General features: G+C 40.8%; 2 protein-coding genes across 5 annotated transcripts in view; one reads left to right on the top strand and one right to left on the bottom strand.

The window, feature by feature from the left end:
* nptnb (neuroplastin b) overlaps positions 1-26,417 on the top strand; it is a 37,395-nt gene that overhangs the window by 5,797 nt on the left and 5,181 nt on the right. For 2 of the 3 annotated variants that reach the window (XM_047154712.2, XM_017466426.3), the window contains exons 2-6: positions 6,959-7,306; positions 10,465-10,648; positions 11,976-12,070; positions 17,562-17,698; positions 20,036-20,309. In XM_047154712.2, coding sequence (XP_047010668.1) covers positions 6,959-7,306; positions 10,465-10,648; positions 11,976-12,070; positions 17,562-17,698; positions 20,036-20,309 — 1,038 coding nt within the window. The remainder of the gene's footprint in view (positions 1-6,958; positions 7,307-10,464; positions 10,649-11,975; positions 12,071-17,561; positions 17,699-20,035; positions 20,310-26,417) is intronic. The other variant, XM_047154714.2, reaches the window with a different exon arrangement.
* Positions 1,930-26,417, bottom strand: part of rec114 (REC114 meiotic recombination protein) — a 38,505-nt gene continuing 14,017 nt past the window's right edge. The window contains exon 8 of one of the 2 annotated variants that reach the window (XM_053677856.1): positions 1,930-2,293. The gene's annotated coding sequence lies outside the window, so the exon portion shown is untranslated. Of the gene's footprint in view, positions 2,294-15,670; positions 17,320-26,417 lie in introns of those variants that run through there. The other variant, XM_017466429.3, reaches the window with a different exon arrangement.

Genomic DNA, 26,417 nt, shown 5'->3' with positions numbered 1-26,417 from the left:
ACACGTGTATGCGCAGTTTCTATACGTTTTCAGTGATATTTCAGTTTTATAATAAGCTTAGTTACAGCTGATCACTCGTTAGGTTATTATCTAGTCCTGACTTCGGATTTCCAAGCATTCCTAACCACGATAAATCCACAGGCTTTCGTCAGTCAGCGATCGTGAGGGGACGTGATAGGACGATGGTGTATTGCAGACGATCTCACGAGTCTATTGTTCACCCCTGCAGAGGCAATATTATTATTATTATTATTATTATTATTATTATTATTATTATCGCTGTATTCCTAGATTGTGGTGCTTGCCATTTGTACCTTTTTATATACAAATATCAAACTGTGAGACTGAAATCACAGACTTGCAACACTATTCCCTGCAGTCAGAAAAACTATCTTGATCTGCCTACATAAGAGCACAATAATAAAAAAAAATAAATAAAGCATTGGACTGCTGAGGAGTCCAGTGGGAGTAGTGGAGCCTGTGTTGCAAGAAAATGATTTCGGTTTCAGTAATCCAGATCGCTGACAGGCGGCACGAGGCTTTGTGCGACGATCTGCTGTTCTCAGGACAACTGCTATTTCCTTCTGGAATACGGGACCGGAGCCCATGGCGTCTCTGATCCGACCCGTTGTGTGCGGTACAGTGTATGTTAGTTGTCAGTTACCACCGGAAACCATCGTCGGAATGTTGACAACTTTATCACTTTATCTCTCTAAGGTCACTATTTAACTGGCCATGTGTTGCTGATGAAAATGACACACGAATGAGTTCTGCATCTTCAGTGGTTGCGTGTAATTTTGTTTGAGGCTTTTGTTTAAGGCCTCAGATGCTATTTTTTACTAATGGCAGGGTAAGGTTATTCCCATTGCTGTTATTTTTCTTTAGACTACATCCATCTGCATGCAACCTCATCACTGTAGTGACAAATGGAAGCCCAGGCCAGCTGGGGCCTGTCCCGGTAAATTATTTATTTATTTATTTTCCAGTCAAAACGGTGTTATCGGAGTAGTCTGTGTATCAGGCTGAGAACAGCTCGACGCACAGCTGTCTCCATAGTAGGAATATAATTATGACCCTTATTAATAAACTCCAGGCAAGGAATTGAGCTGAGTGAGCATTTCGTCATACAGCTGTCTGCGCAGACTCGGATGCTAGTTAGAGATACGTTATACGACCAAAAGTTTGTGGACACCCGCCATTCTTCACCGGACGATGGAAGCGCACAACTGTATAGAACGTCTTTGTATGCTGTAGGATTATAATTTCCCTTCACTGGAACTAAGAGGCCCCAAACCTGCTCCAGCATGACGATGCCCCTGTACACAAAGCGAGCTCTGTGAAGACATGGTTTGTCAAGGTTGGAGTAGAAGAACTCGAGTGTCCTGCACAGAGCCCTGACCTCAACCCTTATTACCTTTAGGATGAACTGGAACACCGACTGCACCCCAGACCTCCTCACCCAACATCAGGACCTCACCTCAGAAATGCTTTTGTATCTGAATGAACACAAATCCCCCACAGCCATGCGCCAAAATCTAGTGGAAAGCCTTCCCAGAAGAGTGGAGCTTATTATAACAGCAAAAGGGAACTAAATCTGGAAATGGACAAAAAAGCAAATATGGGTGTGATGCTCAGGTGTCAACGTGCTTTCGGACATATGGTGTAGTTACGCACCAAGAGGAACCGCTTGAGACCTGAATGGTAAAAAAAAAAAAAATTACAACATAAAGTTGTTATGAGGTGCTTTGAGAGAGATGAAAGTTCCCCGTCATCGGATAGTTCTGAAAAGTAATCTGGATTTGCTAACTTTCATAACTGACAGTTCTTACTTTATCAAAGATGGAAAATTGAATTATGCATGAATTATAATTTATGATTGACGATGTTGGATTCTCGATTCTGGTTAGTATTGAGACAAGGTATTGATTCATTTTCCGACAGCAGGTCTGATGGTAGATCTGGCTACAAGGGGAAATAATACTTATTAACTATAAATGACTGGGAGCAGGGTGGGTTAATGTTTAGCACTGTTGCCTCACACCTCCAGGGTTGGGGGTTCGAATCCCACCTCTGCCCTGTGTGCGCGGAGTTTGCATGCTCTCCTCGTGCTTCTTCGGGGGTTCCCTCCGGGGTTACTCTAGTTTCCTTCCTCAGTCCAAAGACGTCCGGCATTTCCAAATTTTCCGTAGTGCGTGAGTGCTTGTGCGATTTGCACCCCGCGATGGGTTGGCACCCCGTCCAGGGTGTCCCCACACCTGTGCCACGAGTTCCCTGGGACAGGCTTCCCGTGATCCTGTGTAGGAAAAGCAGTATGGAAAATGGATGGAATTATGACCGGTATGTTTCCCCAGTGCTACTAAAGTTTCAAATGTGATTCTGTATAAAAATATCACAATGCATGATGCAATGCACAGATACATCTTGCCGACTGAAAATCGTTCTTGCTGAGATTGCAGGAATTTCTGTGCTACTGAGATACAACCGTTCATTATTGTGGCATTTGTAGACTAGAACAGAACTTTAGGGGTGTTATGAGTTGAAAATTTGACCGTATGATAACCTAGTGTAAAAATATCACGGTTTCACCGCATCACGGTATTCATCAACCATTAATAAACACGCAAGCTGGTGCTGAAAATGAAAGCAAACGTGTGGAACTCGTTTGGAGATGGAGATGCCTCCACCACCAACAAGTCTAATTCTTCTTGTTACTCGTTTGTATGCCTCAAATATCCTTACAATACAATACCGGTCAAAAGTTTACACACACGTATTCTTTATTTAACACCCCCCCCATATTTGAGAATAATAATAAAGTCATCGAAACTCTGCAGTAACACAAATGGAACTATGTTAATTATTTTGTGATTTAAAAAATCCAAAATACATCTAAATAATATAATATTTTAGCATCTTCAAAGTAGACCAGAAATGTATTCTTGGCATTTTCTTTGACCGATTTCTTAAAAGAGTTAAAGGAGTTAAAGGAATTAAAGGAGTTCCCGCCTACGCTGCACGCTTATCGGCTGCTTTTCGGAATATTTCGCTCCGAGTCGTACGTTTTTAAAAAAAGAAGAAAAAAAAAAGAGAGATTTTTTTCGTAAATAAAATGTTAGTTTTCTAATGATTTCAAACATTTAATCACACGCCTTCAGATCAAAAGCTTTTTAAGATCATGAGAAACCGTTCAGTCGAGTGTCCACAAACTTTTGACTGGCGGTGTACGCCTCGACCCTGTTTGGACGAAAGCTCATCTGGCGCTGGTAAGGTCTATACAAATTCCATAGGAATCCTATATGTAACCACTGATTTTTGAGATACGACACTAACGAGAGTTTCCTACCGACGGACTGACGGACCGCTCGGAAATCTCGGATAGCCAGAGAACGGGCTCCGACTTCCTGAACATCTCTGTATGACGAACAGGAAGGAAGCTTTTGAAGCAAAACTATTTCAGGCATTTGACCTTGCTGTGAGCTTGACCCTGTTTGTATCAATTCCAAAATCTAATCAGTTCATCTGCTGGCTGCAGTGATCATGCCAAAACAAATGGAAAGAATAGCCTAATTGTTCTTCTTAATGAGGAAGATATTTCTAAAAATGGCCTTTTCCGTGAGATCTCCTACATCCTCAGTAATTATCGAGAGTGGCTACGAAGAAAAACGCCGTGATGAGCTAGAACAAAAAAATGTAACCAGTGCAACGCTGCTTAGCCAAACATAGCTAGCTGTTCGGTTTAGTTCTGTTCCACGATGCCGTGTTTTTTCTGGGCGTTGTGTATGATGGACTGCTTGTATATTTAAGTTTAAGTAAGTTAAGTACGCAGTACACACGTGTAGAGACCGGTGTCTTTCATCTCCGTGTCCTCTTTTCCTCAATCGCATGGCGTTTATTAACAGCTTCCAACAAACGAGAAACCTTGTTCGTTAGAAGCTGTTCATAAACGCCAATGCGATTCACCACCGTCTCCTCCTGACTCGTCTTCGACCGGGTTTGTTTGGTGTTTGATTATACAAGCTGAAGGGACGCACAGCGGCTTTCTACACCCACTCGCAAACGGGCTGCCTTAAATGGCAGTGCACATGCATACAAATATTCCAGACAGTAGATAGGCTGACCAGGATTTTCCAGAGTGCGCATGGCGTGACCACGGTGATGGGGTTCAGATGAAAAGATGAACGAGTAATAGATAGAAATGTATCTTAATCGGTCATTTTGAAAAGTTTGATCGTATACCGTGACCGATCGTGAAACCTTTTCTTACTTAGTTTAAAAATCATGTTGAGATTATAAAAACGTTTTTAGAATTGTTCGCGAAGTTTGTCTGTACAGGATTTCGCAGAGGTTTTTAAAAAAAAAATTTTGTGCTTTTATTTATTTTATTTTTTTTGACTTTTTGGCGAACTTTTTGCAACGAGATTTGTTGGTAAATGAGAGCTTTTAGCTGTACTCGTGTTCAACGCACGTGAATCGAAGAAGGTTTTGTCTTTATGCGTGTTGTGATGAAGTCACATGACGCGCCTTGACCCAATTCTGCGGCAGTTTTGAAAACTCGCAAGCGCCTCGGGGAAAACGCGGAGTTTTGTTTGCTCGATTTTGCGTTAATTTCTCCGGTTTTCTAATAGCGTAACTGGTTTTCCGGCATAATTCCTTACAAAAGTCTGGAGATCATTTTCAATTGATGTAAAGAGCAGTAAATGAAACAAAGTCAATATTGACAAAAAAATAAATATAGTAGTCTCCAGAACAGTTTTATAAGGAAACGAGCTGTAAGTTTTATTGAGAATCTGTCATGTGACTAAAATGGAAAGGTACGATTGGTTATCCTTAGACAAGCTCTGACAATTGTTAAATACTGGTGAAAATTCCACATTGAATGCAGCATCCAATTAAAAGGACTGTACTGGATATTCAGAGATGCACCATTCACTGATCTGATGCCAAATGTGATTCACGCAACGAGGTGCATCATACTGAGCAGTGACTACCTCCAGGTGACCCAGTGACTTTTTATTACAGCTCATTCTGTCGGAAGGAAAAACTGACCTCGTTTTCACAGACAGTAGTTAATGCCTAAAAATCGCTGAAATCAAAAGCAAAAAAAAATAAATAAAATAAATAAATAAATACTATTCCCAGTGGTGGCCCTGCATTTATAGATGGTATCTGAATGTGAAAACTGTCATTGCGCCAAGATGTGTAGCTCTGTGATAAATAAAATTTGTAATCGTTGGCAAAATTGTCATGATATGAGAGGAAAAAAAAAAACACTCGTTTTTTTCCTTCCATTCTTCAACCCCTACAAGTCCCAGCTCATTATTCAGTTATTTATCTTACAGCATGAATTATTCAGTAACTGCAGTGAACCTGATAGGATATACATATATATATATATATATATCCTATGTGTATATATATATATATATACATACATATGTAGTTATGCTTATGAGGAATGAAAGTCAGAACTCATTGATAGAGGTTATGGTAGTGAGGCTCTCTGACAACACATTTCTATTATTCTTCAAAACTCGTTTGGAAATAAATTCCGAGTTTTATGCTTGATTATGTCAATATGATAATAGCAATTAGGGAAGAGACAAGGCTATCAGGCAAAGACTCTGGGGTATAATGTTCTTGTGATACCAAAATACCACTACTCAACTACTGAGAAGCTCCACAGTGTGCAACAGACACGTCATATCTCCAAAAATAGAAAGCTTCATTCTGGTTTGATTTGCTCATTCTCCACTGGAGATACGAGTTTGTTATGTGGTCTTGTAAAACATTTTCAGACACAGAACTTATCACTACATAGAAAATGGATGTTTCGGACATCCAGGATAGCCAACTACTGTGTGTATATATCACACATTTTATAGTATTTTGTCTAATGTATGGACTTGTATGTATGTATGTATGTATGTATGGTTTTTCGGTTTGTCCCTTTGGAGTAAAATATCGAAGAAGGTTCCAGATTAAACCCACATTTACAACGCCACTCAGAACCAATTCCCTTCCTGAAGTTACGTTTTCATTAGTAAAGCCCTAGATATCGTATCGGTTATCCCCATTTGGATAATCGTATTGAAGATAGCATTTTGTGCATGGTTGTGTTTAAAAACTCATCTCTCCCTCTTGCAGGTTTTATGTTTCAGGGCAAACATATTTTGGTGTTATTTATTTATTTGATTGATTGATTGACTTATTTATTTACTTACTTACCTTTAACGGTACTGAAAATGAAATGAGATATTAAATGCTTGAAGGGCGGGTATATTAATTCTTAAGCCATTTCCAACGCTCCACTTCACATGATCAGACTTGACTTGATTTGACGTATTTTGACATCTTGATCAGTTCAGCTATTTTTTATTTTTTTTACTGTGATATATATATATAATGTAAAATTGTAAAATTGTCCTACACAATGTAATTTCGCCAATAATGCCTGGAGCCAAGTCCAACAGTCGATACAGTTATAGATTATATTAAATAATTGAGCCTTTCTGCTTTATTTTTGTATCAGTGCTGGGAAAGCTTATTATATCAGTTGAAAGCACTGTAATGTTCTAGCAAGCAAGACGAATTTGTCAAAGTTACCAACCAAAGGTCCATTAACTTGTTTTTCACTAATACATTCACCCTTTTGACCTTTTATCATTGTCTTTTACTATAACCAAAATTGTTTTGTTTTTGTTTTTTTTCCCCACTCATTTTTATAATTTCGGGCTTGCTGTTTATTGATTTTGCTTTTGATCATTCTTCTTCTGTCTTTTTTAACTGACCCATTTTTTTTATTATTTTTTTTTATTTTACCCCTGCATTCCTTGGCCTTTTCCACCCCACCCGCTCCCCCTCCCCCCCCCCAATTTTACTCCTATTTTGCCTTTCCTCCTTTCCACCAAACCCCTCCCCTCCCCCGTCTCCATCGCTTTGAAACCCTCTTCCTCTCCAGCTGGGTTTGTGAAGTCGCCCATGTCTGAGACAAAGCTCACGGGAGACACCTTTGAGCTGTACTGTGACGTGGTTGGTAACCCCACGCCGGAGATCCAGTGGTGGTACGCCGAGATAAACCGCGCCGACTCCTTCAAGCAGCTGTGGGATGGCGCCCGGAAGCGGCGCGTCTCCATCAACACGGCCTACGGCAGCAACGGCGTGAGCGTACTGGGTGTCACGCGCGTCACGCTCGAGGACTCCGGAACCTACGAATGCCGGGCCAGTAACGACCCGCGCCGCAACGACCTGCGCCAAAACCCCGCCATCGCCTGGATCCGAGCTCAGGCCACCATTTCCGTGTTGCAGAGTGAGTGGTATACTTGTGCTGTAGTGGATAGATTAAGTACCTGTAGCTGTAGTCGATAGATCCAACTTCACCCTTATCCCTTATCTCATCAAAATGGCCACCACATCAGGCAAAGACATAAAACAAAGCAACAATCATTTGTTATCTTTATTACTTTCTTCGATTTTATTACAGTAAGTAAGGTCTATTCAAATGACGGTCCTTGTGCTGCTGTCAGTTTTGCTTTTGTTAACTCTTCCAATAAACTGTGATGCTATTTGGCATGAAAAATGCCCCACTACATTCCCAACATAAAGGAACGTTATTATTTTTTTATTTCTGTGGTTAGAAATTGTGAGGCTTATGTTATATAGTATCTATAACAGCACGTAACTTACAAGTATCTCTGATTCTAGTTGATTCAAATGTTCGTATTGCCTTCTTTTAAGCAGAATTGAACGATTCACTGATTTGAGCCTGACAATCACCCCCTTACCCCTTCTGAACCCCTTGAGCCTCTTGTTGTGGATGACCACAAACCCAGACAAATGCCATAGTCTCTGTCTGCCTCTTTCTTCCTCATGCTGCCCTCCCTCACCTTACGAGCAGTCCATCCTGCCTGTTCCCGTGTCGCTTGCCTTGTCTAGTGTCTCTCAACATTATTTGTTTTGTCATTTAATCAATTGCTTCATTTTTACTTCACTGGATCTTGATGCCAGGATTCTTTTTTTGTTTTTCATTTTCTTTAATATTCTTTCTGGGTTGCATAGATGGTTTGATTTACTTCAAAGCCTGACATTATGTGCCCCCGTCTGTAATATGTAGGTCTTCCGGTGCTTTGAAGTCTTAACATGTTTCTTTGTGCATTATTACTGTGAGGAATAGGGTGGGTAGTGAAAGAAGACGCAAGGAAGAGCGGGTACATAGCTGTACGTGCGGTAAACGTGCCGTTTACGCCAAATCCACATTTGAATACAGTGCTCCGCCTTGTGCCTTCTTTGCAATATGTGTTCGCCTACAAATCAGTAATGACATTATATCCTAACCTGCTTTCAAAGGCAGTGAGCGTCAGGTTGAGCTGATTAATTGGGAAAGGGCTCAGCCAAGTGACCGCCGAAGCAGCGGAAAAGGAAAATGCTGGTCAAGTTCGGCTTTTGTCTGCACCGCACTATGGGGAGCTTACAAAATTAGGGAGTCCTCGTTCTTGCCTTCTCCCCTCTCATGACAGCCACTACTGTGAAATCTTGAGAGACGTTCTTAATAATGCAGTCGGAGCAGCGCACAAGTCCCATCATGCTGTCTGTACACTATCGAGACGAGAACTTCTAATTCAAGCACCATTTCTAAATAGTCAATATATTTTATATATATATATATATATATATATATATATATATATATATATATATATATATATATATATATGGCATATATTTGGGTGCATCTTGTACCTAGATGAATATGTATACGGATTGGGACGACCAAAAACGGAAATATTCTGTCATTACTGAGAGTCAATGTTTTCATATTATATACATGTAATACGCATTATAACATGTATATAGCAGGCTATACATGCTGAAGTCATATGGAAAAGAATGTATAGTTTGTTCATGGGACGGCGTCTAAATACATGCTGGTCTTGTCTTAGCTTTGTAGTTTCAGTGTGAAACTGTAGTGAACATACTGTAGTCTTCTCGTCCAAATGAACCTATTATGTTTTTCTAACCCCTTCTCCCATGAACGCCAACCGAATTCAAGAGTGTCCGATGTTCTGAATGAGTGAACGTCTGCACTGTATGAACATTTATTGAGGTTACCGTTTGAATAAATGTTTTGAAGTTCTGTTGAGATTTCACAGTGGATTCGTGGAGGAAGCGAAACCATCTCAGGGAAGTAACAGGATCAAGATTATTGATTTTACCATCATCTCTTCCTCTGAGCAGGTGTCCTAGAAATGACCTTCCGAAGAGGCTGGCGGATCACATCAGCCTGAGCGCCTTTCGCTGTTGCCATCGAATGAAGTAATCGGACTGTGTTTTTGTTTTTTTTTCCGCTTTGTATGCATATGTAGGCTGATGGCTTGTGCTCAGTTGCACAGTCTGAGGTAGGAGTAGGTGTTTTGATGCTGCCCAGGAGGGATGGAGGATGAGAAAACGTGAGTAAGCGAGCGAGAGAGAGAGAATGAGAATAGAGACATAGACACATTGATTCCTTTCAGCTTTTGGGCTTGCTGAACTCCAGTAGGTGTTAGGATTGCTAATTGGAGCCACTCCTAATCCCCTCCCTTTTTCTCCAGAGCAAAACTGATCAAGGAGGTTTAATGTACAAGTGAGTAGAAGACATGAGGTCTCTCCGCTACTTCCTCCATCCTCCTTTGTGCTCCATCTGGGTATTCTAGTTGCCATGGAAGGGCCACCCTGGAATAACGAGGGAGGAGCTCAACCCATACATGGTCACAGAAAAAAGTACTGGTGTCAGCTCATTGAAAAGCCATCTGATGACTGAAGAGTGTATTTAAGGAGACGACTAAAATATAAACAGAGTAAAAATAATAATAATTATAATAATAATAATAAAAAAAAGAATAAAGTAAGAATTACTGGAATAGCTGCGTTCAATTTGGTCGTCATGTTAATCGGCCACCTTGAAGATCTTAAGTTTTAAAAATGAAACGTGAACACGTGAACGTTAAGAATGAAGACTGCAGTATCAATTCATAGGTGGCTCCCGCATGCTAATTTTCAAGATTTATTTATTTTATTTTTTTCTTCTCCTTGCATTATGCTGTGTTCTGTCTGAAGGTAAGTGTATTCACAGATAATGAAAGTCTTGGTGAATGCAATGGAAAGGTGTTGGCTTTACTTCAAATATATTCATTTAAAAAAAAAAAACAACCCAGGAAGTAATCCTTCGCCGTTCCATTTGGGGGAAATATGATACGTTGGAGGCAGTGTTAATAAATGCTCTGATATCATTTCTTGCAGCTTTGTGCGCACACAGATTTGCCATTCGACCTGTCCTGTGGTGGAAACGCTCATGTTTTAGAATCTATTGCACTTTCTAGCTCTCGTGAAGATCACAGCCAGCAGCTACATCAGAAAACAAAGAGTCCCAACTGGCCCCGAGGTTCATTTCTCACCTTTCTGTAATAACTCGGAGATTTGATTTTGTTTCAGAGCCAAAGATCAATGCTTCTGATCAGGAAGTTTTACCGGCTAAAAAGCCACAGGAAGACAATCCTCCTGTTACCTTACAGTGTAACCTAACCAACGCTCACACCGCCCACCGGGAAAGCTTCTGGATGAAGAATGGACAAGAAATCCCGAATACAAGAAAAGGACTGAAAAACACAGAGCTTACGTGAGTTTATGCCTGTATGCGTTTGCAAATGTTTCCAGAATGTCGTGACTAGAAATCGAACGTGATACTAACACGTATGTGAAAATAAGGCTTAGTAACTCACAAACACAAATACAAAGACTTCGTGATGATGCCCTTGACACAACAGGGTATAAGCAGACAAACTAATCAGAACAGAACACAGAACAGGTGAACACAATCGGGCAGCGAACCAGAAATGATCGCACGCGTTTATGAACGTTGTGTAATTACGTAAATTACGATGAGCTGGAGATAAAAATTCATTATGAAAGGATTGAGATTTTCACAGAGATCTCCATGTCTCTTACTCTCTCTGTGTCTGATTAGTAAAGTGATGAGATGGCTTGTTCAAAAACAGAAACATGTGAACAGATGTCCCACAAATGTCTCATCTGTTTAGAGTCAGTGGTGCAAGTGAGACGTGGTAACGTGAAGCACCACTACAGAAAGAAGAAAAGAAAAAGAAAAACAACAACCCCAAACTGTGAATATCTTATTCAAAGCTATGATCACTGTAATCACTAATGGTTAAGCATTAAAAGGTAACTGAAGTCAACATTCAGTCATGTATCCAGACTGTTGAATGTAATCTAGCCGGATCTTCAAAAATTTTAGTTGAATATCCTGCAGAACTCTAAAGGGTTCTTCAGTATGTTCCTCTGAGAGGATTCGTAAAGGACATACACATCTATATACCCCATGAGCAAACCCCTTTTCCGAGAGTATACGCTTTGCATGTTTCTCAAATGGCCTACTTCTGGGAATATTATTTCCAGAATAATGATAAAAGTTTCCCAAAATATATTATCCTGTTGTAGTAATAATAATAATAATGATAATAATAATAATCCTAATGTGGATTTTTGCCTGGGAGAAAACAGCAACTGCCAAAGCTGCAAGACCTTCTATAGCCAAGTATGATTTCTTTGAAAGGAAATATCCTGTCAGATTGCATGCAGGTGATTTTCTAGTGACAGCCGTGCCTGGAGCAGACCGCATCATGCCAACAGCAATTCCACGGAGGCAGCGCTTTGATTCTGCTCCAGCTCCCCAAGAACAGTACTGTCGCAAAATAAAGTTCCTTACATCGCAGATAGACTGTTCTCTCTTGGTCCATTCTTTGCTATTAAATATAAATCAAAGGTATACCGAAGCATCTCTGTCCAAAGCGTCTGTAGTGTATGTGCAAACACGGAATGGTTCTACTTTGGGGAATTGTATCATACACCGGGAATAGGGTGGAGGGTGCCAGTGGTATCGGTCTATTTGAAGCGACTTAAAATTTAATTATGCTTTTTTGTAATAGACTCACCAAACCAAGAGCGGAAGACGCAGGAGAGTATATGTGCGTGTATACTTTTGACAAGGCCCCCAATGCCAACGCGTCCATCGAAGTCAAAGGTAAGATGTTTGTATGATTTCCGAATACGTCATCATCGGCAGTTTTTAACACGAGTGGAATTGTGGATATGGTGAAGTTTTGTGTGTCCAGCATCAGGGCTTTGTAACAGTCAGAGATAAAGCTGTACGTTTTCTGACATGAAGCTTCTATTTCAATCGCGATTTTGTGAATTCTGCAAAAACGACCAAAAAAATAAAAAAAAAAAAGCACAAACACTCTGGAAGTTGCGTTGCAAACGTTGTAGAAAGAAGCAGCGAAATCGAGCATTTTCGGCCGCGACGATCTCAAGAGAAGGAAAAAAATAAAAAAACTCGAAATTCCTGTACGGACCGATTATCATTGGAAGTTCGAATACGTTATCATTGGCAGATATTCAATAAAGCGATTTAAAAAAGTGGAATTGTTGATATGGTGAGATTTTGTGTGAGGAGACGATTATTTCGCGTTTTTAAAAGGAGTGTCCAGCATCGGTGCTTCGTAGAGGTACAGTCAGAGGTACGGCTGTAAGTTTTCCGACATGAAACGTCTACAATACAAAGAGCTTTGTGGTTTCTCGGTCGGTACATATTAACTTCAAGAAAGAGAAACAGGGATGCTGGTGAGAAAACAACTGTTTACACCTGCTATATGTCAGACCCTACAGGATTTCACGATCGCGGAAGTGACCGCAAAATCAAGCAAACTCCGCAATATTCCGAAATTACCGTCGATCTTCTCCAGATTTAGCCAAGAACCGTCATGGCAACGTGCGTTCAGCCAAAGCCGTCTTCGATTCACGTGTGTCGAACATGAGTACAGCTAAAAGGTCTCGTTTACCAACAAACATCGCTGCGCAAAACAATTTCGTGCGATTGCGATTTCGCCAATTCGAGTAGTTTTCTGCCAAAAAACTCCCAAAAAAAAAAAAAAAAAAAAAAAAAGCAGCAGCAAAATCAAGCATTTTTGGCTACAACAATCACACACACACACGCACACACACAAAAAAACCCTCCCGGAAATCCTGTACGGACTGATAAGTGATGAGTGAGTGAAGGAACTTATTTCGTGGACAATCCACAACATTAAACGTAACTATAAACAGATAAAACGTACGACATATCATTCTTTAATAAATAGTAAAATGTTAGCGTTGACGAATTTCTGTTCTGTAAGAACATGACGGAATTGTCGAAAATAATCAGATTTGGGGTGGTGATATTACGCCACCCGGTCGTGTTTTCTTACTACCACAAGTGTTGTAAATGACCGACGTTAAAAGCAGGGCGTGGATTTAGGCGAAATATAGGAATGGGGCCCTGTTGCCATGTATTCTCCAACCTCATCAGGCATTACAGGAGAAGACTCAGAGCTGTTATCTTAGCAAAGCGAAGTAGCACAAAGTATTGACTAAAAGCGTGCTAATAATTGTTGCACACCTATATTTAACAAAGATGTAGCATTTATATATATATATATATAAACCTGCATTGTGTTTGCAATTGTTCGATATCCATGAGAGCAGAGTATTTTTGTGATATTTTTTTTGTTGTTGTTGAGCAAAAGATCACAACATTAACCAATAAAGACCATTTTTCACAGCTTTCTTTGCTCATATTTACCAAGGGTGCCAATATTACTGGAGTGCACTGTACTGTAAATATAATTTGCATTTTTAGGGGGCCCTTGGCTTCCGGGAACCCAAGCCGGTTGCCTTGCTTTGCCTAGTGCAAAGTCCGCCCCTGATTAAACGGATCTTGAGCATGTCCAAAAACAACGCTTATAGAAAGCTTTCTGACATGGTCTGGTAGTGTAGGATAAGTCAATGCTCAGCCCCTACAAATAATGGCATTGTGCCATACGGTGACAGCATCGTAAAACACAAAACGTAAAACCGATTTGATACAGTAGAGAGATTTCTACTGTAAATCAGCTCCATCACTCAATATGTGCGGGAGGGGGAAAAAAAAAAAGCAAAGCAAAAACGAGAGCTTTTCAGCGCAGCGATAAATCCAGACAGTCACGTAGAAAAGCCTAGCTGTGAGTGAAACAGTGCAGACACGGAGAGATCAAGTCTCATTAGTTTCCTCTACAGAACAGATGAAAAGAGGCCTCTGGACAATGCCTGTCATTCACAGAGAAGAGGGGTTGTTATAGCTCGAAATTCACAATGACACAAAGAGCAAAATTACTCTGAGAATTTCTATTTCACTAGTTCGGTACTTTACAGTCAGTCGGACTGTCATATCTACGAATAACAACGATCCTTTATTATAACTCTTCCTGTCCTGTTTATTATATCAAGTACTCTTTTATAAGCGGCGATCATTTTTTCCGCGTCAAGAATTTGTACTGCGTAATGTTTTCAAGAGCCTTTACGTTATTACGTCTATAAAACAGAAAAAGCCCATGCAGGATATTTCAAATCCAAACTAGAGTTCAAGTCAAGCGTTAACTGCATGGGACCCATGCGGCTTTCTAGACCAGCTCAGGCAGGAAGGAATCACCCCCTGTAGCCACAGAGCCGTGAAACGCTCCTCACTTAAGCCAATTTGTTTTGACACGGCCATCGTGCGCACTGAGCATGCCCGGACTGTTCTGGCAGGCCTGTTTTAAACGTTGCTTGGTTGCATAATGCGATGATGCTGTTGTCCACACAGCTCTGACTTTCCCACTCCCAGCCTGTCATGTGACGGGACAGATGCACCGCACCGTGCGTCGCATTCCTCATTCTTCCACGCAAGATCTCTTCCATGCGATACAAGATACGACTGCACGATACGAGGCAAAAAATATTAAAGTCATCGATTTTTACGTTCATTTATTATTATTCATTTATGAGTTTTTGCAATTTGCCGACAGCAAATAATGTTGACTGGCAGCTAGTTTTACCAGCGTTAAACCATTTCCCCCAAAACATTCTAATGACATGATCTTACGCTAAACGCTGTTTTCTCAGATGTTAAATGTGACCAGAAATGTTAAGGAAGTGCTTTAAATAAAAGCACATCCGTAGCATTTCTTTATCAAATGGCCGCATTGCACCACCTCGTTGTTGATTTGTCTTCTTATACCTGCGTGCCCTGTTACGACTTATTCTTTACTTATTTATACCGAAATTAACTTCAGAATTTTTTTTGAATGCAGCTTTGCTTCAGATTTTCTTTAGCTTTCTAATCACTAGCAGTGTTTAGGATTCATTACTAGTGCAACGAAGATAATGACTTAATAAATCCATCGATTATACTAAAACCATAGATGATAAAACGAATATATTTTTTTTTCTAAAAATGTGGCAAAATATGAAATTATGATGCATATTCTCTTGTTTAATTCTCAGTTATTTATCTTAACGCATATTATTCATAGTTACTACCGTGTAACCAGAATGAAACTAATAGGAAAGGTATGTGCTTATGAATCTTAAATTTAAACCTGTAAAGCAGGTCCTGGGAGCTTTACTGAGTTAATGTACATAATTCAGATCATTACTCATTATCAAAATGATAATAGTCTTAGGATCAAGAAGGACAGCAGGACAATAACATAATTTCATGGGGGGAAAAAAATGTATTGTGATATATTGCGATCTGTCTTGCATATATATATATATATATCACGATTAAGGGTGAGGCCATCATCGTGGCCAAAAACCAGTTGAGATCGGAAAGCAGGAAGGTGAGCTGTGCTCCTTTCTCTCTCGCGCTCCACCCCCAGGCTCTCATGTCCTTGGCACATCTCTCTCCAGCTCTCAGCTCTGAGGGAACAGATGGAGGCTTGTGTGCTGGGGTGGGATTAAGGCCTGAATCCAGTCCCAGCCGCTTCTAATGGCAAGAGTTTATTGTTCACAATGATAATCTGCTCCTACGTGCATTTTGGGCCGACAGTGAGACAATTCTTAAATACATTCCAGCGTAATTTGATTTGCTGCGCACCATAGTCCGTAGATCTATTGAGGTTTTGTGCGAGCGTAATCTAGAGTGGTTATTATTTTTTTTCCCTTCCTCTTAATTATACGAGTTAAACTGCAAAACTAATTAGAAACCTGTTTTCACATAATATTCTGAAATTCATCCATGTGGCTGGTTCTAAAAGTGTTGCTGATTCTCTATTCATTATAATTTCATGAATGCAGTTGGCAAGTGTGTTCACTCGCTTCCTTTTCGTATAGGTTACACATCCTTTTTCTTTTGGGCCAAAAAAAAAGGATGCAGATGAGGTTTCGCTACAAATAACATGCATTGTATCTGTTCTGTTAACCTATCTCTTTCTATCAGTGATCACAAGAGTAAAGGCACACTTTCGTTAGGGGTCACGGTTTGGAAGCAGGCCAGAATGACATTGAATAGCAGTGAAAGTCCTATCTGTTTAGAGAGGAGGCGATTTACTCCCCGTCAAGGGAGAAGTGTGTGAGGATAATGCCCAACTAAGCTCCTACTCCAACCCCCACGCAGCCACACAATCCTCAGATGGCACGTGTGCACCATAATTAGAGAGCAGTGATGTCGTCCGTGTCCCAGGCCACGCCTGGGCCGTCCTCCATGTTCACGGCAATAAACACTCGCTCCGGGTCTCTTCCTGATCCTGCTTAATTGCATAGAAAGAATTACCGTAATTTTAAGGATTAGCGAAAAAAAATAATAAAGCTGCGGCAGTTACCTGTCCATGGTGGAGCAGTGTTTAAGAAGAGACTTGTGGTCGATGGCCAGAATGGCAGACTCAACAGATTTTAAGCATCAGGAGTATCTAATGCATAACTAAGCACCTACTGAGAAGCTGATGACTCAGCACATCAGCTCGAAATGGTTCATGAGCTGGCAAAGAGAAAGAAGGAAAGACGGAATTGAAGCACATAGGGTTTTAATTGTTTAATTAAGAACATGCAATTGGCCAGTTCTTTTCCATATCTCAGGATTAAAAAAAATCAGTCATGCATGTTGGCCTACCACTGGAACCGTTGTCTGTAAATTGAAGTATTACAGATAAAATATTCATTGGGGGTGGCTTAGTGGATAGCAGCACGTTTACCTCGCATCTCCGCCCTGTGTACACAAAGCTCGCAAAGCTTCCCTGTGCTTCGGGGGTTTCCTCCGGGTACTTCGGGTTCCTCCCTCAGCCCAAAGACATGCATTGTAGGTTGATTGGCATTTCCGTAGTCTGTGAAAGGGTGTGTGTGTGCGATTGTGCCCTGCGATGGGGCGGTCCCCAAACCTCGGTCCCCCCGCTTCGTGCCCCGAGTTCCCTGGGATAGGCCCCAGGCTCTCATGCGACCCTGTGTAGGATAAGCGGTACAAATAGATGGGTAAATATTAGAAATCTTTAAAGAACTAGTTGTATTTTATAAATGTTACAATCCTTACAGAAAAGAAAAAAAATCTTATGCTTAATCATCGCATCAAAATAGTGATATGATCTAGATATAGATGCAGTTAAAATTCTTTTTAAAAAAAATTAAATAAATAAATTTATTAACTCATAATGTTAATTTATTGTGTCTTTTTCTCTTCCACTCAGCGGCTCCTGAAATCATTGGCCACAAGCGAAGCGAGAATAAAAAAGAAGGAGAAAGCGCTTCCTTGTACTGCAAATCTGTGGGATACCCACATCCCATCTGGACATGGCAGAAAAAAGTCAGCCAGGGATCATACGTAGTACGTAGCATGTTGTATTCTTTTACTGGTACCTACTTCAACACCACTATAGAATAAGCAAAGGCTACAGATCTCTCAAGTGTACATACTTCATTGACATTTAATATATATGTTGAAGTTACAGATGATCTCTTGGTATAACACAGATAGGTGCTAATTTACTAAAGGTTTTTATGTTAAAAAAAAAACAAAACAAAACAAAAAAACGTGCAAGCTTTACTTTAATATCTTTAACGACTTACACGTGAGCAAAATAGCACGTCTTGTCCGTTTCGCGAATTTGGCTTAATGAATATGCAGTTCGTTTTTTTTTATTTTTTTTATCTAAAGGTGCAAAGTACACATCTATGTCGCTCACCCCATGGAACAGCCTCTGGCAGCTTTTCTTGGAACCCATACATAACCTGGGGGTAGTGGGCATGCCAGTTCTCCATCAAAGTAGCGCCACATTTCTGCTGCACCGTTCGAGAAAATATATCACACACTGACGACCAGTGCTAGGGGTTTTAGCTTGGCCACACTGCTCCAGACCAAACAGACTATGTGTCTGTCTGAACTGGGAGAAAAGATACCAGCACAGAGTCAACTAACTAACGTGAACCTTTCAGGGGTTGATGTTATCACATTACCTTCATGCATGATATTGATCATATGCAGATGTAGCATGTATGGTGGCTCTTTCTCCACTCAAAAAACCCCCTTAGGAAAAATTTCATGCTTCGGAATAGTGATGAGTAGAGTAGAGCGATCTGGAGGGGAATAACCATACACGGAAAATGGTCTCCAGTTGTCGATGACTGTCTGGTTGGCCCTCAGGCATTTCTGCATACCGTACAGGTTTGTCACGTCCTTATCAGGACGGACGTCATGACAGTGTTGTCACACGTAAAAACAGGCAGGAGGAACACGTTGTCTTCCCTTTTTGAAAACGTCTCACTCAATTTTGACATGAAACAGTCTTCACCTCTTGTCCCCTTTGGCAACATGTTCCTGGCCAACTCAATCTGGGAGCGGACCTTCCCTCCAGACATGGCCCTCTGGTGAGGGAGTGGAGGCTTCACCACCAAGTTGTAGATATAAGTCCAGATATTGGATCGGTTTGGCAGGTCTAATGTTAATTCATTCAAATCCAGAGAAATTACATATGGTTTCAACTGTTTTAATCTCTGATGGATCTAATCGCACATCTCGAGGACAGCGTACTTCTCGCTTTTCTTCCAGTGGAGCTGATCCGCCCCAAATTGAAGAGGATGCCTTAGGAGGGCCTGCCTCTCGTACTACTGTAGCATCCCTGTGACGGCTACTGGAATCCTAATAGATAGCAGAAATAACAACTCTCTTAGCAGGGCAGGAGGCCAGGTGGTTCAGCCCCATTTGTTACCCGGAAAGAAGGACCTTTAGATCTAAAGGCTTGACGTGTAATGTCATTGCCACTATTCAGAATGCGATGGCATCCTCCGTGAGGTCTCTACTTCTATGTGAGGATTATTTGAGCAATGGTGCCAAGGGAAGGTATCGAGGCTGCAATATTTGCTCGTCTTGTAGACTTTGAGGGCGCATTTCCAGGGGCTCACCGCCTATGAGGCGCATGCGTCATCTAAGCCCCGCTGTTTAGCTGACCAACCAATATACAGTATGTTCTGTATGTGCTTGAGGGACTATATTGTGCCCTATTTGAATTTCTAAAGTCAGTGGACATAACAATTAGTTTCAAGGCAGCATTTCTCCTTGCTTAGCCTCAGCAAATCATGTGGGGGATCGCCTTCCTCATCACAATGTCAGCGGCAGACATTTGCACAGCAGCCTCATGGGCTTCCCCTTGTACTTTCATGTGTTTTTACCGCTTGGACACTGTGACCCCAGTCTTTGGCTCCTTGCTACAGGGGCAGTGTTGCACTAGGACATTTTTCCCTTTTACATCTGGGCCCTTTTATCATTCGGATGTTGTAGCCCGTGTATAGCAGTCTCCATTTTACTAATTGGATCAGGCAGGCATTAGGCCAGGCTACAGCTGTGCGGGGAGTGAATACACGTCCCATACTATCCATGTTATACCGAGTGACTTGTCTAAAAGGGAATGTTAGGTTATCTATATAACCACTGTTCCCTGAAGGAGAGGAATGAGGTATAACGCTAGGCTGACCTGACAGCAGTCACAGCTTGGTGACGAGTGATGGCTGAATTGAAAGGTGACGAGGGGTGTGTGTCTTCAACAAGACACGCAAAAGCCATGGTATCCCGTACTATCTGTGTTCTACCTTGTACCCCTCCTATAAGGAACAGGGGTTGTATGCATAACCTAACGTTTTCCTGAAGTACATTTCTTTCATATTGTAGGACATTGACAACAGTACTGGACGCTTCTTGATCGTGAAAGAAGGCAATTTCACACAACTGAACGTTACAAATCTTGACATTAGTACAGACCCTGGCGAGTATGTCTGCAGCGCCTCAAACGTCATTGGGACTAAAGAATCGACGTCTATTCTGCGGGTGCGTAGTCACCTGGCCCCACTCTGGCCTTTCCTCGGTGTGTTGGCAGAAATCCTGATCCTGGTGGTCATCATCGTGGTTTACGAGAAACGCAAGAGGCCAGACGAGGTGCCAGACGGTAGGCTATGCAAAATTTCTATTTTTCACTCAAAACTACAGTAGCATGTCATATATGACGCATCTTTAAGATGTTTCTGTAATGTAATGTATTTTTACTTGTATGGTTCTTATGTCCATGTACTTCATGCGGATACAGGAGCTGGAAGTCCTTCAGCTGTGGTGACTTATTACGCAATTAGTTTTAATGTCTACAACTGCCTCAGGATGTCTTATTGGAGTGTTTACAAGTTTGCTATTGACGCCGTTAAGGGGCCGTGGCAGTAATGAGTATTTATTGCAGACGTTTCTGGTGCCGATTCAGACTCAACGCTTTGGGAGCCTGTGTAATCATGAAAGTACTTAAATGCTTGAGAGCATTAGTATCAATTTCATCATCACAGATCTTGGTGAATACTGCACATAAATACGACCTTGGAAAGTAAACTTACACTGTGTATTATCTCGGAGAGGGTTTCATAACTCTGTACCCGCTAATCCCTTTCTAACAGATCGGTGAACACACAAGAAGGAGGGACGGGCACGCACAAATAATCTCTGTAATAAGGACAGAGTGTATGATTCATAGGACTATATCCAAAAGCCAGTAGTCAGGCACAGATGCATGTTAATTTGACCTTTGCTGCTACACATTAGGGCACCTCTGAGCCAGCGGTGGGCTGTAGTTACCCTTTCAATGAGCTGAGTAATATAATAACAGCGATGCCTGTTGGTTTATAACCTGTTATTAATAATAGTACTAGTAATCCAGGGCAGTATTCATCAAAAAGAGCTACGGTTAATGGAATTTGTACAGGCAAACACAGAATTATTGACATCCTTCATGCAAATGAAGAATCAGAATATGAATATATAACATGCATAATGCATGCAATGAGCGATATTCTGACCTGCAGACACCTCAGATCACGTTTACAGGCAGAACATTCTTAGCTCCTTGAATATTGTTAGGTTAGGAAAACCCAGAAAGTATTCGAATGTATCCTTAAGGTTATGACCTTGCTGAAATATCCATCTGTGACCATTGCTTAACGTTCTGGCAGAACAAATCAGTCGCTGTATTAAAACATAATGGTACAGAAATAATGATGGCATCAGCTCATGAACCACTAACTGCACATCAGCCCCAAAACGCTAACGAGCCACAATCGTATTACACCTGAGGGATTGGGGCTTTTCCTTGGATGCAGTCCCCTTTTTAAATCAGACATGCTGATGGTGTATTAAGTCCTATTTGGTCTTGTCTGCTGCTCTCAGGAAGCTGTCTTTCTTGCGATCCTTTCAAATAGCTTATGATGTACTGAATTTCTGACCATCGCTAAGAATCAACTAACCTGTACAATTCTGAAACTGTGATCTTTGGCACAATCTTTGCCTTTCTCACCCCTTTCCTGTTAATATTAATGGGTAGTTTATTTAAAGCGCCAACATAAGCCTGTTTTGGCATTTATTTTAAAAGAAAAAAAAAGGAAAAACAATAAACAAATCCTGCCTTATTGAAATACTATAATAGTTCACGTGATTAAAATACAGTAGATGTAAGTACACAGTGTGAAAAATCTGACTTTATAGGTACAGTCAGTTTGCAGTGTTGCAGTTTGCAGTCTTGCTATGTCAAGCATAATTTAGGGCTCAATCACATCACATTAGCATGTTGCTGTAGCCCAAATCAATATTATATACAGTACAGTATCTCACAAAAGTGAGTACACCCCTCACATTTTTGTAAATGTTTGATTATATCTTTTCATGTGACAACACTGAAGAAATGACACTTTGCTACAATGTAAAGTAGTGAGTGTACAGCTTGTGTAACAGTGTAAATTTGCTGTCCCCTCAAAATAACTCAACACACAGCCATTAATGTCTAAACCGCTGGCAACAAAAGTGAGTACACCCCTAAGTGAAAATGTCCAAAATGGGCCCAATTAGCCATTTTCCCTCCCTGTTGTCATGTGACTTGTTAGTGTTACAAGGTCTCAGGTGTGAATGGGGAGCAGGTGTGTTAAATTTGGTGTCATCGCTCTCACACTCCCTCATACTGGTCACTGGAAGTTCAACATGGCACCTCATGGCAAAGAACTCTCTGAGGATCTGAAAAAAACAATTGTTGCTCTGCATAAAGATGGCCTAGGCTATAAGAAGATTGCCAAGACCCTGACAGCACGGTGGCCAGCGGTTTAACAGGACAGGTTCCACTCAGAACAGGCCTCGCCATGGTCGACCAAAGAAGTTGAGTGCACGTGCTCAGCGTCATATCCAGAGGTTGTCTTTGGGAAATAGTCGTATGAGTGCTGCCAGCATTGCTGCAGAGGTTGAAGGGGTGGGGGGTCAGCCTGTCAGTGCTCAGACCATACACCACACACTGCATCAAATTGGTCTGCATGGCTGTCGTCCCAAAAGGAAGCCTCTTCTAAAGATGATGCACAAGAAAGCCTGCACAGTTTGCTGAAGACAAGCAGACTAAGGACATGGATTACTGGAACCATGTCCTGTGGTCTGATGAGACCAAGATAAACTTATTTGGTTCAGATGGTGTCAAGCATGTGGGGCGGCAACCAGGTGAGGAGTACAAAGACAAGTGTGTTTTGCCTACACTCAAGCATGGTGGTGGGAGTGTCATGGTCTGGGGCTGCATGAGTACTGCTGGCACTGGGGAGCTACAGTTCATTGAGGGAACCATGAATGCCAACATGTACTGTGACATACTGAAACAGAGCATGATCAGTATGCAGTATTCCAGCATGATTACAACCCCAAACACACTTCCAAGACGACCACTGCCTTGCTAAAGAAGCTAAGGGTGAAGGTGATGGACTGGCCAAGCATGTCTCCAGACCTAAACCCTATTGGGCACCAGCTCCGTGATGTCGTCATGGAGGAGTGGAAGAGGACTCCAGAGGCAATCTGTGAAGCTCTAGTGAACTCCATGCCCAAGAGGGTTAAGGCAGTGCTGGAAAATAATGGTGGCCACACAAAATATTGACACTTTGGGCTCAATTTGGACATTTTCACTTAGGGGTGTACTCACTTTTGTTGCCAGCGGTTTAGACATTAATGGCTGTGTGTTGAGTTATTTTGAGGGGACAGCAAATTTACACTGTTACACAAGCTGTACACTCACTACTTTACATTGTAGCAAAGTGTCATTTCTTCAGTGTTGTCACATGAAAAGATATCATCAAATATTTACAAAAATATGAGGGGTGTACTCACTTTTGTGAGATACTGTGTATACATCTCAGTACGGCAGCTATTAAGGTTTTGAAACACAAATGCAATATTTCTCTAACAGTTGTTTTGCTGTTGTTTATTTTTTTTGCTGCATTTGCTCTCTGGTAGTAAGTTAACAACTCATCTTGGGATAACCTTAGTTCTGGTCATTTCTACCTGAAGGATCATGGGTCTTCAAGGTTTACCCTGGTACCATTTCTGTTTTCATACAATATCCAGAACACTGCACCAGATTATATAATTAATACGATCATGATATTATTCCATTCTCTGCAATGGCTGTTTCCATCAGTCAATATATCTCTTATTGTATAACAGATTTAATATCTGAACAACGGAAATGAATCTGAAATGATTTTACATATTATTCCACATGCACACTTATTAATTGCTCATTTTGGGTTAGCTGTGAAAATTAAGAAAATGAACTCACGGCACTATTAGTGCTTTAGTACTGTGACGAAACCATGCCGTAAAAAAAAAAAGTTTCATATTACAGTTTGATTTGAAGAGGATAAAATGAATGAATAAATAAATTACTAGCTGGTTGTGCTGACAGAGATTGCGTTTGTCAGATCTTGAGGTCACAAATTGCCTTCAGCAAGGCTAAACGAGGCCAGTTGTGCTCCTCTGGCGGATAACAGTGTGATAAATGAGAGTTGCGGAAAAAGGGGACATGGTGATTTTGCTAGTTCAAATTCAGCATGAGAGCATCCTTGTAAACGACGCTACGGTAAACCGAATTTCTTGTCTTTCTGATAAGGGCATGTGCAGTAGACAGAGACATCAGGCAAGGACGAGATAGCGCACACGATGTTTCGTTAAAATGCTCTTTGTGCTATTTTTATGCATTCAAGAAACATAACCTCTTCCATTTCACTTCCGTTAGGTTACTTTTTACATGACTATAAAAAGCAATTCCACAAGAATGTCCCAAATATCTGTACAGCACTGCGTACATGACGTGGATATTCCCGGCCCACGTGACTCCACACGCCGAAGTGTCCTGAACCCCAAGTTGCTCCTGATGGCAAGCTAGCACCTTGCATGGCAGCTCTGCTACCGTTGGTGTGTGAATGGGTGAATGAGAACCAGTGTAAAGCGCTTTGTAGAACCGCTACGGTTAAAAAAGTGCTATATAAGTGCAGACCATTTACCATATGTTTCCCTGTGATTTTTCTGCGTATCTGTCATTTGCTATTGCCTACTGTCCATCAGTCACCTAATAGCATTACAGAACATCTCCTACTACAAAACCAATGTGTACGTTTTCAGTCTTAACAGTTAAGCATGTTTAACAAAAAAATGTATTTAAAAAAAAAAAAAAAAAAAGAAAAATTCTATACTTGTTGAGATTTTCACCTCTACTTATTCTGGTGTGAGTTCAGAAACTCCTTTACCTGGTGAAATCACGGTAAATAACCTTGGTTCTAAAGTCAGTAAACTTGGGATGAAATCTAATCCATCTTCTTCAGTACAACTTCAGTTTGTTGTCACGGAGTAGTTTTAAATAAATACAATTACCTTGTTGTTTTTCTCTTCTCCATATGGCACCATAATCTTTGTTGGTGGTAAGTTTGAGAACTTGCACGTATGGAAAGTTTGCCTTTGATCTGTCTTCCATCCATTCAGACTGTTGTATTAACACTTCTTTATCCAATAACTGGGACAATTATTATTATTATTATTAACTCCTGATTCATTAATTAACCTCAACATTAACCGAATATTGTGGGATTCCCATGTCGAAACTGAGGTGATCTGTTTCTACAATGTCTGAAATTATTATTGTTTTTTCTTTTTTTATATAGATGCATATTAACATCAGTTTAGACTATTTAGAATGCTTATAATGAAATGTTCAGTACATATATTCATTCATTCAGTATCTTAATTTATCCTGGTCCGGATCCAGGTCCAGGGCCTATCCCGGGAACACTGGGCACAAGGCAGGAATACACCCTGGATGGAATACAAGTCCTGCATGCACACACACACACATTTTCACACCAAGGGTCAATTTAGTGTTGCCAATTCACCTACGTGCATGTTTTTTTTTGTTGTTTTTTTTTTGGAGGAAACCGGAAAACCCAGAGGAAACCCATTCGGACACATGGAAAACATGTGAAACTCTGAACAAACAGTAACCCGGGTCGAGATAGAGATAGAAATATAGATATTACCACTCAAAAGTCTTGTACCATATGACCATATATAAATTCTTTCTTTACTTTTTTTAAGTGTTATTTTTTATATATATATCATGAATAAACAAATAAATAGCCTGAAAACAACTGGAACCTCATTGTTGATTTTCGAACTATATGTACTGTTTTAACAGAGCTCTGTGTTCTGAACAGGATTTAGCCAAGCAAGAAAGCGAATGAGGGATGGGGATAGATTAAGGCAGATTATATCTGGCATTGGTTCTTATCAGCAGAATCCGAGATGAGAATGTAATGCTCTGTGTTTTGATGCCAGTTCTCACAATTAACTTAGAAATTTTTTTTTTGCGGGTTACGTATATCTAGTGCTTCACAGCAGAATATAACATGCAGTATATTGAGAAGTGGTGTTTTTAATAATACGAGCATGACAAGATATTTTACAGAGCTATCATCCTGAGTATTTGTCTGTGTTGATTGTTTAGTCATACAACTGTAGCTTGGTGTTCTGTAGTCTCATCAAAAAAATATTTGGAACACGGGCTTCTAAAAGCCTTTTAACTTACCATATATATACACGTACACACACACACGCTGATCAGCCATAACATTAAAACCCCCTGCCTAATATTGTGTAGGTCCCCCTTGTGCCGCCAAAACAGCTCTGACCCGTCAAGGCATGGACGCCACAAGACCTCTGAAGGTGTTGT

Source organism: Ictalurus punctatus, chromosome 4, assembly GCF_001660625.3.
Source record: "Ictalurus punctatus breed USDA103 chromosome 4, Coco_2.0, whole genome shotgun sequence".
In the NCBI taxonomy this organism is placed as follows: domain Eukaryota; kingdom Metazoa; phylum Chordata; class Actinopteri; order Siluriformes; family Ictaluridae; genus Ictalurus; species Ictalurus punctatus.
The sequence above is the reverse complement of the archived record's forward strand: the minus strand, read 5'-3'. Positions and strand labels throughout refer to the sequence as shown.